The sequence below is a fragment of the Dermacentor variabilis genome, chromosome 7 (genome assembly GCF_050947875.1).
Source record: "Dermacentor variabilis isolate Ectoservices chromosome 7, ASM5094787v1, whole genome shotgun sequence".
Lineage (NCBI taxonomy): Eukaryota > Metazoa > Arthropoda > Arachnida > Ixodida > Ixodidae > Dermacentor > Dermacentor variabilis.
This window is the reverse complement of record NC_134574.1, coordinates 73,866,329-73,881,054: the sequence shown is the minus strand read 5'-3', so window position 1 is coordinate 73,881,054 and position 14,726 is coordinate 73,866,329. Positions and strand designations below refer to the sequence as shown.

The window sequence follows — 14,726 nt, the reverse complement described above, 5'->3', positions numbered from 1 at the left end:
TTATGCATCTAGAAAATGGAGCTGGGAAGGCCATGTAATGCGTAATGTAGATAACTGGCAGACCATAAAAGTCACAGAATGGGTGATAAGGGAAAGAAAGCACAGTAGAGGACGGCAGAAAATTACGCGGTGTGATAAAATTGCGAAATTTGCAGGCGCAAGTTGGAATCAGCAAAACAGGGGTAATTTGAGATGGCTTGGAGCAACCTTCGTCCTGCAGTGGACATAAAAATAGGCTAGTGGTGATGGTAACAATCTATTGCAAATGGCAGTCTGTTTCCTGAAGTCACTTTCGCCGTAATACATGCATGTTACGCAGTGAAGTATACTAACACCGCGAAGATGGTTTTTGTATGTGTGTCCAATGGTACTGCGCAAAAAATTTTCGAGCAAATTTCATTGAAAAAAAAAAAAAAAACAACGGTAGAATCGGGTAATTACCATAATCGGACATTGTGAGCTATTGTTATTGCATGGAAATATTCCAAGGGCAGGCCGAAAATGGGCATTTCTGACTTGCAAATGACATTATGCTGTGTTTAACACATTCACTGTTATCCAAGCTCTGCTGGGACAGTCACTGCCACTAAATAGGTCACTATAGAGGTCTGGCACACGTACACAGACTGGCAAGTTCGAATTATCCCACGAAGGCCGACTTTAGGATAAAAATAACGAAACTTCGGGACGATAGAAACGCACGGGCACCAGCCGGGACCTTCGGCCAGGTTCGAAGGAACAGAAAGATCGAATCAGATGAAATCGAATTAATGGAAGTCTAGTGTACAATGTACACAATTTTCGCACACAACAAATTAACTAAGCCCTAGCAAACAGCACCACACTTAATGACAACATGGCAAGTTAGTGTAGGACCTTCAAGCTGTTGGTGCTGCCTCTAGATCGATGTTGCATTCCTTCTGGCTTATGAAGCACCTTCTGTAGGTAAAAGTTGCTTCATTGGTATTGCAGGAGGTCATTTATTAATATAGTGTAAATTTTTTTCTCTTCAGTGTCCTTTCACCTGTGGAGATGTCGCACACTTCATCCAAACAGATCATGTTTGGAATGAACACAATTCCTGTCAGTAACATTCCAGACACCCCCAAGCAAAGCTTTATTAAAGAAACCAGTGTTTCTATACAGCATTTCATTAAACATGACAAAAGTGATACCCACGTGAGTGCACCTTCAGACAACCCATTCAAATTTCTAAACACTGTACTGTATGCCAGAGAATGCACTGATAAAGTTGAGCTTGCAAAAGCACTTTGTTGTAGAAACCCCATTTTTTGACTGCTGGATGTTGCAACAATATTCAGAGAACCAATTTTTTTTTTGTAGCGAAACGAAATTCCCATAACCTTTCATGACATCGGACAAGCATGTTTCACATCAGTTCATACACCGAACAATAATACTAAAAACAAAATTTGTTGCTTATACATTTGCAGCCCATGCAAGCCATTGCTACTGTACTCGTATGTGGAGCAATACACATTCACTCGTGAACTTTCCATTCTAAGCATACATGTAGTCTAGAGATAAATGACATTGTCACTGCAAACAAAGCACCTGATGTTAGTGAGGCATAATTTACCGCAGCCCGCAGTTAGTACTTTATTATTACTGTATTGGGCAGCCTGAGCTGCCTTCAATTTCTTTCTTAGCTCCGTCTACAGCCATCAGTATCAAGAGTCATGAATAGAAAAAAGGCATTTACACCAATTTTTAATAAAGAATTGCGAGAGTTCTTGGGCAAAAGCCCCAGATTGGCCAAAAGAGATGTTTTATCTGTAGCAACACAGTGACACATTTGTGCAAATATGATGTTTGAGAGAACCATCTTCAATGCGAAAGCGCCTCGTTGGTAACACAGGGTGCTAAGCCAGCTATCTTATGTCCTAAACACTGCGCCTACAGCAATCCATGTGCGCTACTGTTTCACAGGGAAGGAAGGTGTCGTTTACCACTATACCTTTCGCCGCACATTCAGTGAAAGGTCCTTAGGGCCAATTTGCAGCAAACACAAAGCAACGTGCAAACCAACGGGGTAGGCATGTCTTGAGCTTCAATGTTTCAGATTCGAAGTTGCACTTGCGGCGCAAACCTTGCAAGTGACATGGCTGCCTGCATGGTGGAGGCGAGAGCGGCCAGCGAGACCTTGGCTCACTTGAACGTGTCAGGTACTTGCTAGAAATGAAGTCACACCATTGCTACATTACAAACAGGGGCTAGAAGGGGAAAACGGAAGGGGGCCAACCTCTGAAATCTCGCCAATTGCCTCGTTCGGACAATGTGAAAGGAGATGGTTTGCCATTATCGACACGTTCAATTCTAATGCCCTACGATCACCGTGCAAATTTTGGCCACCTCTATTCGTGTTCGGCACTTCAAGCTACCACAGATATTCGTTGCTACCTTTCCACAGTTTACCCTGAAGAAATCTGTGTCACAATGAGTTTTTATGGGGTGCTACAATAAACAAGTGCATAGCCACTGCACTGTACCATGTTGTCTGAGTGCAACAAATACTTCAGGTAGGTGCATTGTAGCTCAGTGAATGTCCATCACCATCTGGTGGCTTAAAAAAAGCCATGGATTACTGACAAGGTTGCCATGATAATTAGAGTGCACTTGCTTCCCACATGATGGGTGCCCTACATTGAGTCTTTCTTGTGCTTTTATTAACACTATACTATGCAGTCACCCACTTCTAATAGAGCTAATTGAGAACTTTTCCATCTTCATTTCTTAAAGATGCATTTGCTTTCGTGCTGACAGCAAGCAGCTGCGAAAGAACCTGGGAGGAACGACCCTATTATGCTTGAGAGAGCGGTGTGGGCGGCAACTGGCAAGATCCAAGGCTGTGGAAGAGAATAGAGGGTGGGGAGAGGGTTGTCAGAGCTTGGCTGCAGACGGGGCGCCCCGTCAATCCTTGCAGACTGCCAGGGCGTCGTTGCGCTCCTCGACCAGCTCCTTGCCCGTGGCCTCAATCTTCTGCCGGGCAAAGTCCGACACGGGCAGTCCGCTAACAATGCGCCAGCGCTTCTGGGCGTCGATCTGGACCGGGTAGCTGAAGACCACCTCGGGTGGCGAGCCGTACGATCCATCGCTCATTACTGCCATGGACACCCATTCACCCTGCAATAGCGCGAGGGCTCCACGTCAGACGCTGCTTCTGTCACTAAAGAAAAAAACTCGCTAACTGCTTCTGTATGATCCTGAAGTTACGTACAGGGCTGGTTCAATTATTTAATTTGTTTGAACTTCTTTTCACCCTTAATAACCATGTGAGGCACCATCCCAAGGGAAAAAAAATTTTGCTAGTTAACTGACGCACAATGAAATTCCTGCCCTTTTGCAGGAAATCACACAAATTTCAGGTTTAAGAAAATGTGGCAAACTTACTGTGTCACAGAAAACACATTATTACAAACCATACAATTCCAATTACTCACAAAATGGCCAAGTGCTGTAGCTCCTGTTTTTATATAATAACTTTAACTGATCTGCTTTACATACCAAAGCTACACCTCAACTTTGCAGAGGGCTCGATATCAGCTCCGAACATCCGGGGTTCTTTGACGTTCACCCAAATCCAACTTCACGAGTGTTCTTGCTTTTAGACAATGTCGGAATTCAGCGACTATGCCGCAATTATGTTAAACTCTTGTTTATACACACTCGGTAATCTAAATGTGCTTTCTAGAGCTTTCTTTTTCTTAAAGGCTTGCGCTTGCAAATGTGCTCGGCAGATGTTTATCAGACTTCAAATTATCAACTTCAGTCACACTTTAGTTGTTCTTTCTGCTCAATTGTGCGCATGGCCCAAAGTAGCCAAACCATGGATGAATCGGCGCAGCGGTTGTTCCGGAGTGCCATCTGGGAGTTCTTCGATTGCGGAGCCAGTGATGCGATGTGCCGCGCGTGCAAGAAAGGGGGAGGCTACACCTGACAGCGAACTTCTTTATTTTTTAAGATATCCGGATGAAACATTCAGGGTACATTCACAGCACTATGATGAACTGCGAAGTTTCATGAAGGTGTGTTTATTAGTTCCAGAGTTATTGATGTCTAACTAGGTGTTTCATGTGCATGTCTGAGGAAGAGCCTGGAGAAATCCCAGGACACCGTATGAAGCTCAAATTCACTGTAATGATCCCTTGATAGATATCCCAGGGGGCTAAAAAGCCCTTTTTTAAAATTTCCCTTCCAAAAAATTTTAACACAACTTTAAATCTGATGTACTAAGTAATGACCACATTCACCAAAAATTAATTGCTTGCTATAAATTAACTGCGCCAGCTTGCAAAAAAAGAAGCTTGTTACACCCTAGCAAAGTCATTCAGGAACTGAATAAAAAAGAAACGGCACACAGATCTGAAGAGCGGTTTGTGAGATATTGCTGTCCTCAGCACCACTAGCGAAAAAAACCATTGTGAGAAAACAGGCCGTGAAAGAAGAACGCATGTATTTTTATTAGAAAGCTTCTGCGGAATAGCTTGAAGTGTCCCTGAGCACTCTTTTTGTTCTACCTTACTTCCACCTATTCTTGGCGCCATTTAGCGTTTTTTTTTTTTCAGGCGTAGTGCAACTTTTTCAAGCGCTCACTGTGTGGCTAGGTGTCCTGGCTGGAGTCCAACAGAGACTGATATTACTTTAGTTGCTTTCAAGCAGCCAGCATTGTAACGCAGCACTGCTTCACGCAGTTCTGTTTCTACGGCAATCAAGGATGCGTGCTGTTCTTTTGGCATCGAGAACCAGAGGATAGAGTCGAATGACTCCGACGCATTCCGAGTCTTCGCTCCCATGCAGCGCTGGAGAAGAGACTCCTGTGAAAGCCAATGGTAAACGGGCAGCACAGCTGCAGCAACGTAGTCTGGAAGGTTGTGCTTGGGTTGTGGCTCAGCCTTTGCCTCTGCAGCTTTACGATTGCACCACGATTCAGCTCCCTCTGGGCAAAGCTCATGGCGAGGGTCGTGACGTGGTTATGTGTTGCCATCACTGCACGCTGCATTGCTGCTATGTCACTACAATTGTTCCTCAGAGCCCAAGCATAATAGTTTGTAAGCTTCTCAATGAGGGGTTTTGTCAACTTCCCCTTCCCACACAGTGGCTTATCGCTCCTTTTCACAATGTTTCGTAGTCCACTTCCTATCCTCTTTTGGACATGATTGAGGCACTCTTCTGTTACAATTGGCACAGATCCGTAAACAGAAGGTACGGCTGTCCCCATCAAACACCAGGTTTGTGTAGCGCAGGCCATGCCTGGATATGGACCGCTTGAAAAGAGTCAGGCCTGCCTCCACCTCCATGCTTCCAGATTTTGCATCTGTGTTCCTCTGGCAGACGTGGTGCTGGTGCCAGCTGTCGTATGCTTCACCTCCAGGTTTGGGCCCTGTTTGGCATCCAAGGCAGTGGTTGGAGAGAATGATGACATCCAAGACGAGACCAGTATGGAAGTCAATTATAAATCCTACTCCAATGCGAGATGTGTGCCCACACTTGTGCCACGTTCCATCGTACACCACGGTGATGTCTTCGCAAAAGCTGGGGTCCATTTGTTTATACACAGTAATCACTGCTGTGGCAGAATTAGCGTAAAACGTATCCAAGGCGTGGGCCTCCGGCTCCCTGAACGTCTCTTTCAAATGCTTTTGAAACGTCTTGTGGTGCAGACCTCTGTAAGAGACGTTCATTGCTGCCCAAAAATCGTTGAGAGTCGTTTAGCCCTTTCCTACAGTCAACGACTGAATTTTCGGACGCCCAAATTTTCGGACATGCCTGATATTTCGGACGTCTTCGCGGCACCGCCACGAGCCCCATAGAATCACTGTATAAGGACATCTGAAGTTTCGGACGCTCGAACCCCCCGCCGTCCAATTTTCCGGACTTTTTGACGGACGGAAGGTCTTTTGGCTCCTCGCGCAGCGCCCTTGCGAAGGAAATCCACTTGCAGCCGAAGCATATCACCGCTTTGAACCACAACTAGCCGAATCTAGCCGTCACACACCGATTTGGTCTGGCCACGCTGGCTATGTTCATCGCCGCACTTCCGCCTCCAGCAGAGTTTCCGGAGCGGCGCCATTTTGTTTGTTTGTTTGCGCAGGCCACGTTTTGGCTAGCGTGGTGTGTGGTTGTGCTGTTGTGTCAAGTGTGCTCTGCGACGCTAGGCCTAGGTGCTTCGACGCTCGTCAGCGAACTCCACTGTTCGCAACTTGAGGATTTCGCTTGCCTTCGATGGCGCCCACTCCGTCTTCGTCGTCCTCACCGATGGCATCGAAGCGCGGAAAGCAGTACCGTCGGACGACGTGATCAACGACCTCCGCTCTGCTGGGGTTTCCATACCCACGGAAATAACTTTTGAACAGTTTGTTGACGCTGACATCGAGCTCGACTTCCGCGCAGAACTGACTGACGAGGAAATAGTCCGTCAGGTTGTGGGGGATTCAGATGACTCCGATGTTGAAAATGAGGAGCCAATGCCTGCACTGCCTACAGCGCCGAGTTGACGCGAGTACTGTTGACTCTCATCGGTGTACAGTGCTGACATGACCCTTGGTCAGATTGAGGCGAATATGATCACGTGCAACCGGAACGCTGTCAAAACAACAATCAACAAGTTCTTCAAGCCACTGCAGCAATAACACCGGCTGCCCGACAATGCACATGTGCATAATAAACCGGCAGTCGGCTGCATACAGAGTTTTTGAACGCTTCTTTTTATAGCCACTTCACTGATGCTGTGGCAGGGTTTCGGAAGCCTGTTACTTCGCCCTTCACCTCTAGATCTGAGAAAAAAAGAAAAAGGGTGCGTTTTTTTGCATGCATTCATTTTTTCGGACTGCCTGAATTTTCGGACGTTTTTACGTTCCTTAGAGGGTCCGAAAAATCGGTCGTTGACTGTATTTGCTTGAGAGCCATTACGGTGCGGACGTTGAGTTCGAAAGCCTGCGAGTCCTTTTTACGGGGTCATGTCCATGACCTCTCAATGGTGCCACAATAAGGGTACAGGACTTTTAGTCACCAGTCCAAGCTTGGTGCTCTCTCGCACAGTCAGACCACCTTCCAAGCAATATTTGCACACTGTACAGCTGAGCAGGCTGCTCCAGGCACACTCAATGTGCCGGATTGCTGATCGGCGACCGCCGATGGCACAGTTCGGCCGCTGCAAGCGTCTATGCAGTCGGCACTCCCAGCAGAATATAGGAAGTTCGATGCTCGTACAAGCCGCATAGCCCGCTTCTGTGCACCGAACATCTGCACTGTCTTGCACTTCGTTGCTGGCATCGTGTGCAAGAATGAAGACCACAGAACTAGCGAAAAAAAAAAAAAAAGAAAGCTGTGAACATAATCTAAAAGATAGCGCTAGGCGATGAGCAGCTCGCAAGCAGACATCTGTAGAGTCGGGCAGACCAAGGGGCAAAAACGAGGCGGGTGCAGCGGGTACGCTTTAGCCCGCGGGATTCGAATGCGCAGCTTCTGGCCAATCAGCACTCCGCGTTGCATCACGGGAAAACGCCAAAAGCGCCTCAACCGCGCCGCTGTCGCCATTTGGCACTGCGGGAAGACAGAGACAAAAAATTTAGGGTCAAAACGACACCAAGATGGCACGGGTAGGTCTCATGAGCCGAGACCGGGACGCGCAAAGTTTGTCTTCATTTGCTGCTGCATAGATTTCGCAGCCTTGCACGCTAAGTACAAAACAGAGTACAGTAAGCTACCGTAAATCTCCCAAGGTTTCTCCAATTCGTATCGCCCTGTGGTCCTGCTTACAGCTACCTCGGACAACCGGGCACTCACCTCAGGGGTGCCCTGCCACCAGTCGCGCACGTGGTCAGCCGCTGCCTTTGCAGCGGACATGGCGCTGGAGAGCTTGCGTGCTGCAATCACTGCTGCACCACGCTTCTGTACAGTCTGCAAAGGAGATGGGCAAACAGTATCTCAGGTGGCAGTAGCAGATGCAGATAGAAGAAGCACTTATTGACATTGTACACTTTAAAAATATTTGACAGGAATTCAACAGGTAGAGATCAACAAGAGATTAACCCCATCGTGCCCACAACACAGCTCTTTGATAATAAACACTCAGTGAGAACTAAAAGAAGTCATGAAGACAAGTGTACTGATCAGCCTGTCTAATGGGCTGATCAATGTTAATCTTGCTATACATTTATTGATAGCTTGGTGACCCGCCGCTGCTGTGAGGCACGGCTATGTGTAGGTATTGATGGATAACTACTACCGTATGTGCTCAACAGGCACATCACATGCGTAAACTACTCATGTGCAGAAGTGTGCCACACAAGACATGCACATGGTTTAACATACAGTGGCATGTATCACTCACGGCCCGATACACATGCTGTTTTGATAGCTGCTGTTGTCCAGCATATCTAGATGAAACCATTACAACTGATTGCAGTGTGGTGACGTCTGCAGACTGCACCAATCAGGCAGTAGTAGTAACCAGAAGAAAAAAAAATCCTGCAATGTCTACTGCTAATGAACACCCGTAAGTGGCATTAGATGAGTGGAAGGCTCACGGGATGATTACTCACACCCGTTGGCCAAGCCCGTGCATGTCTGCACATGACATGCGCTCAGTTGTTCCTGGTTAGCCGATGTGACCACCGCCACTACTTTAAATGCATCATGTAACCATGCAAACAACAAGGGACAAAGAAGGAAACACACAAGATCCGCGCCTGCCTTGTGTGTTTCTTTCTTTGTCCCTTGTTGTTTGCGCGGTTACATGATGCATTCCAATATCGACCACCAACTAGCCCGCCTATCCCTGTTAAATATGCCACTACTTGAAGTTGGCGCTGGCACAAAAAAAAAGAAGTAAGAAATTCTGGCCTTTAAAGGGGTTGGGACACCAAATTTTGAGGCTATAAAAAGTATGTTGTAGGCTGCTTCCGTATACAAGGACACCTACAACGAGGTATTGGGCGCTGCAAACATTTCAAAATAATTTTAATTCAGCTTCAAAAAGTCATTAAAAGCTCCTTCTCGTGGTCGAGACCCATCGCTAGCGCGGCAGTTATGACGTCACAGCGGAGGAACGAACGTCATAGCACACTAGTAAAAAAATGTGACGTATGATGAGTAGCGATGAAATGCCGTTTACGGAGCCAGGAGCCGAGCGACCGAGCATAGCCTCCACTATGACCGAGCTACAGGCATATAGAAATCCTTTCTTAATGCAAAGAAGGAGTAAGGTGTGCAGACACGGACACACGGACACTGTAGTGCAGTTGTCGCAGCAGAGTTCTCTAAATTTACCACAGTTGGGTGTTGTGCTTATATTGCTACGGAGAGTAATCATTAGATACTCATCACAGCTCTGTGCCAATATACACAGCCGGCTGGCCATGAGTTACCCTGCTACAAATCAATGCAACCAAGCAGCTGTCGCAGTTGATCAAGGAAGCACCAGTGGAGCTCAAGTGCCAAGCTATAATGAAGAGGTTAGAAATGTCTGGCTTCGACGCAGACAGGCAGTCGAGACCATGCAATGATTGTGTGAAATAGGCATGTAAACAGAAAAGAAAAAGAAGAAGAAAAAAGTGGGAAACTACCATGAAGACTACGAAATTAGGTCAACGTCATCAGTGCATAGTCTGCATGTGAAGAAAGCTTTGCCTTCACTATCTTTTCCTAACAAAGAAAAGCAAATAGAGGTGCGAAAGAATACACTGTCAGCCTCAAATGATTTTACATTTATCTCTAGTGCTCCTTTAAGGCACATTCAACTGCTGAAATTAGTTGAGAACCTCACGGTAGATATACTGAGGTCTACATTCCTCTAAAAGCAATCTGGTATTGTTTTTATGCCCTATCTGCTGGTTTCAGACTCCTGAGTTTCTGTGGAGGATGATCACAATGCATGGCTAACCACATGACAGCCTGACTGCATGTTGTTCAAACGAATTCTATGCCACCAGGATATAGAAGGCACAAGTGACAGAGGAGGATGACTCACAGTGAGGAATTCGCCCTGGAAGTAGGCTTCGTCCTTGATGGCGTCGGTGACCTTTAAATTCTGGCCATTCAGAGTCACTGAGGCATGGCTCGCATCAGGGAACTGAGTGGATGAGTGGTTGCCCCATATGACGACATTGCGCACGTCCGCGGCTGACACCTTCAACCTCTGGGCAATCTGTGGGGCCAGGAAGAGAGAGCCATTAACATCAAACAGTTATAAGCAGGGGCTCCGGAACTGGATGAGGCCGTGGGGGGCGTGCGGCCCACTGCGCCTTCTTATTTCTGCAAGAAATACGGTGCTGTGGCTATCAGAATCTCTCCGATCTCTCATGTTTCCGGCGACACCAACATGGCGATGATGTGTCAGTGGAAAACTGCGCAATCAATGATGCTACAGTGCCTCCCAAAGCCAGATTATTTTTGAGCTTTCAAGGACAACACACTAAAAATGTGCAATTTTCTCAAATCCTGCTGAGTACCGTATTTACTCGCATAATGATCGCACCCCTGAATTTTGTCGCCAAAATTTGATTTTTTTATTTCCCATGTAACGATCGCACCCTGAACTTGTCGCAGCGATATGTTGTGTGCCAAGTCTAGCTAATGACCGCACTTACCATCTGTCAAATGCTACGCGAATGACTCCTGAAGACATACCAAGCGCTCTGCACGCATCCAACATTCTTAAGAGGAAGCTTTAGCTCGAGTGCTCCTATCTAAATACATGTAAAAGGAGAATTCGTTTTTCTCAACAACCACTGCACCAAATTTGACGAGGTTTGTTGCATTTAAAAGACAAACTTAAAATCTAGTGACTGTTGGTTCCTAATTTTTGAGTTAGATCGTCAATTTTTTATTAAAAATTGGCAAAAATCGAAAATTTTCAAAAAACGAAACTATCAAGTTTACAACTCTGTAACTTAACCACTAAAAATCATAATACAATTCTGTGAATTGCATCTAATAGTACATCTAAAGCGGACAAAATTGATATGTTACACATGAATATAAAAAAATTCAATCATAGGGAAATACAACTTTTGCAAAACCGTTGTAACCAACGTAACAAATTCACGTAAGATGTAAAATGACATATTGAATTTGTCCGCTTTGAATGATCTAATGGATGCCGTTTAAAGAACCGCGATATCAGCTCTTGATGCAGAGCTATGAATTTGTAAACTTTGTGCTTCTATTTTTTTCAAACGGTCAAATATTTGAAAATCGTTTTAAGAAAATTCAAGCCCTAAATCGAAATTCCGCTTTCAACAGTCACTAGAATTTAACTTTCTCTTTCAAATGCAACAAATTTCATCAAAATCGGTCCAGGGGTTATCTCATAAAAATGTTTTTGTGTTTTACATGTATTTGAATAGGCCGCGTCGGAGTTGGGCCCGAGCTAAAGCTTCCTCTTAAGCAGATGCCATATTTCATTCCTTTTATCACTTTCCGCACTTCCATGAAAAAAAAAAAGCTACAACCAAACTTGCCTCGGCTTTATTATTTGTAGGCTTCATAATGGTTTTGGCCTACAACAACGACAAAAAAGGCGCCTTTCGATTCTTCTCTTCTGCACTCGTGGGCACGCAACATATCGTGAGCGGCAACGATAGTGGTCCCGTTTACACTGATACGTTAGAAGTGTACCCTATTCATACGGCAATGCTTGTAACGCAGCTAAGATATTCACCCGCCCTTAGTGGAAACTTGCCATATTAGGATAGCAGTGAAGACAAATGCCCCAGTTTTCACAGCATGCCTGCCATGTGTTCCTATGTCACTGGCAGCTAAGCGCGCCCATCTCTCTTTCTGTCCCCTCAAAGTGGACATGGCTACGTTATTGTTGCAAACTTGCCGTTATTAACAATATCATTCATTACTGATACGGAAGAAACTGTTTCAATGCACGTAATGTACTCACGAGAAGAAAAATAATCGTGCTCAGCGTGTTCGGCTTGCTCCGCCGGCAGCCATATTTGTTTTGCTGTCCCGCACTGACAGTGCCAGCATCTCTATGGCAGCAGCCGCCTGCTTGTCATCGTGCAGCAAATGCGGGATGAAAAAGAATTTTTTTTTTGTGCGTAATCAGGAGTGCAGGAGTGCGTAATCAATGCACTCCTGAATTTGGGTCAATTTTATTGACAAAAAAGTCCGATCATTATGCGAGTAAATACTGTAGTGTTCATAATTCACCCGAAGAAAGGAAGTTCTTAGGATTGCGGGAAGAAAAATTAAAAAATGAAAAATTTCGACCAAGTAGGTCCCTCCGTTGCCACAGCCTGCCTTGATTTACAGATTCTTTTACAATGACACAAATTGTGGGCGATACAAATTTCTTGCGCCATCCCGAAAGATCTGTGTCGAGATTCTACTGTAATTATGCACTGGATTAACAACAACAAATAAACTCTCCAAGTGAAATGAGCAACTCTACCCAACCCCCTCTCACTGGCTTTTGCCCCACTCAAGATGCACTTCCAGAGATCATGGTTAGAAGGGAATCAACACCCTCTTTTGAGTCAGTAGTAAGACAGCACATAAGCTAGATGATACCACAGTGGAAGAAACCAGAGCAGAACACAACGGCATGCAGAAAAACAAGAAATAATATCAGTGGCTTTACATGCCAAAACTACGATCTGATTATGAGGCAAATCGTAATGGAGGACTCCAGGTCAACTCTGACCCCTGGGTTTCTTAATGTGCACCTAATCTAAATGCATGGGGGCTTTTCCATTTTGTCCCTATGGAAATTCGACTACCGAGGCTGGGATCGGATTGGTTCCGACTGGGATCGGAAGCTCAGCAGCAAAAAACAATAACCACCGGGCTACTGCGGCAAGTCAATGGCATGAAAGATTGCAGTCTTTGCAGCACTGTTGCAATCTTGCATGCAGAACTTGTGCCACTGTTAATAGTCAACCACACACAATGCAGAAAACGGTGCATTAAAGGGACACTAAAGGCAAATGCCAAGTCGACGTGGACTGTCTAAATACCGTTTCCAGAAACCTCGAAACGCTTGTTTAGTGTCAAGAAGAGACTTAGTATACGAGAAAATTGCATTTGAAGGGTCCAATACCTTTTTCAAAATTCAAATCTCCCGCCACCCAACCAGGGGAGTGGCGACGTTGCATACGCCATTACCTTCCTTTGCTGCCATCAGTGAGTAAAACGACGCCTGAGAGACAGCGGCACTGAGCCAAGACAGAGCGGCGGATTCGCCTCTTAAGCTACTTTTTGATCAAGTGGCGTAGAGCGTTGGGCCATCCCGCGACATCACATGGAAGTTGAATTCTCTCCTACTTGCAGTTTGTGCGAGTTTCGCGAGCCAGCAAAACCAGCACAGCACTACGTGATCAGGGAAGTACTGAAACGCGCAAGCATGGGCGGCGCAGAGTAGAGTGAAAATGAAACATTTCAACCACACGTGTCATTGTAAACGGTAATTTCAATGAGTTCTCTTTTTTGAGCATGAAATTCAACTGGACAAGTAGCATTTTATTTCATCTTATAATACAATATTAGGATGTTTTTTGCAATGACTAGTCGAGTACTAGTGACAATTTAACTGGGGAGTGCTTTTGTCATCGGGCAAGTGCTTTAATGTCCCGGGGGAGTCTCTAATCATGTCCTGCATTAACCTCAATTTCTCGATTATTAAGGCTCTGTTCACGATAACATTGACGCCTTAGAGATTCTCTAGCACTAATCTATCACTTTAGCTTGACTTTGTATTTGCCTTTAGTGTCCCTTTAAAGCGTTGTCCTGACTGCTCATGTCTTACAACAAGAATAATCGTGCTTGGCCTACAGAAGTAGTGCGCACCTGTCCCTTTGCCCTGTTGTGGTCGAGACGCGTCATGGCCGAGAAGTTCTCCTTGGGAATGGACGGGGCGTACTTGGAGCAGATGAGGGCATTCGTGTTTGCTGGGTTGCCCACCACCAGAATCTGTGCAGGCAAATATAGCAAGAAGATACAGTTAGCCACAGTTACACGCACGGTCTGGTACCACATCAAATGCGAATCGTGACAATCAATCTGCACATAGAGGAAATCCATGAGTAGGAGCAGCTTTGCTTGCTATTTTGAAGATTTACAGTCGGGCGTCGCTATAACGAAGCCTTATCAAACATGAAAACACCTTTGTTTCATCCAAATTGTTATGAGCATGTATTTATTACGTACCAGTGTTGTCAAGAAAAATTTCCCATTTACTTCGTTATACCCAATAATCTTTATATACATGGTCATTACATCAAGGTATGATGGTAAACCTAAAGTCAGCAATATGTTATGAATGAAGAGGAAACATTAAGGGGGGAGGCTACCCTTGAGACCGAGCTTTATTTTTTAGGATATCCGGATGAAACTTTCAGGGTACGATCACACCACTGAGCTATGAGGAACTGCGAAGTTTCACGAAGATGTGTTTATTATTGAGGTCTAACTAGGTGGTTCATGTATATGCCTGAGGAAGAGCCTGGAGAAATGCCAGGACATCGTAGGAAGCTGAAATTCACTGTGATGATCCCTTGATAGATATCCCAGGGGGCTACAGAGCCCTTTTCTTTCATTTCTCCTCCAAAAAATTTTAAGACAACTTTGAATATGATGTAGCCAGTAATGACCACATTCATCAAAAATTAATTGCTTATTATAAATTAAAACTGCACCAGCTTTAAAAAAAAAGGAGCCTGTTACCCCCTGGCAAAGTCATTCAGGAACAGAAT

The 14,726-nt window shown here is 45.3% G+C and overlaps 1 protein-coding gene across 1 annotated transcript in view; it reads right to left on the bottom strand.

Moving 5' to 3' along the window:
* Positions 1 to 1,093: 1,093 nt before the first annotated feature.
* The window catches only part of Mdh1 (malate dehydrogenase 1), a 33,639-nt gene continuing 20,006 nt past the window's right edge, over positions 1,094 to 14,726 (bottom strand). The window contains exons 5-8 of the mRNA XM_075698613.1: positions 13,822 to 13,944; positions 9,992 to 10,168; positions 7,807 to 7,920; positions 1,094 to 3,144 (exon numbers count right to left, since the gene is read on the bottom strand). Of these exons, the coding sequence (XP_075554728.1) occupies positions 2,932 to 3,144; positions 7,807 to 7,920; positions 9,992 to 10,168; positions 13,822 to 13,944 (627 nt within the window). The 3' untranslated portion in view covers positions 1,094 to 2,931. The remainder of the gene's footprint in view (positions 3,145 to 7,806; positions 7,921 to 9,991; positions 10,169 to 13,821; positions 13,945 to 14,726) is intronic.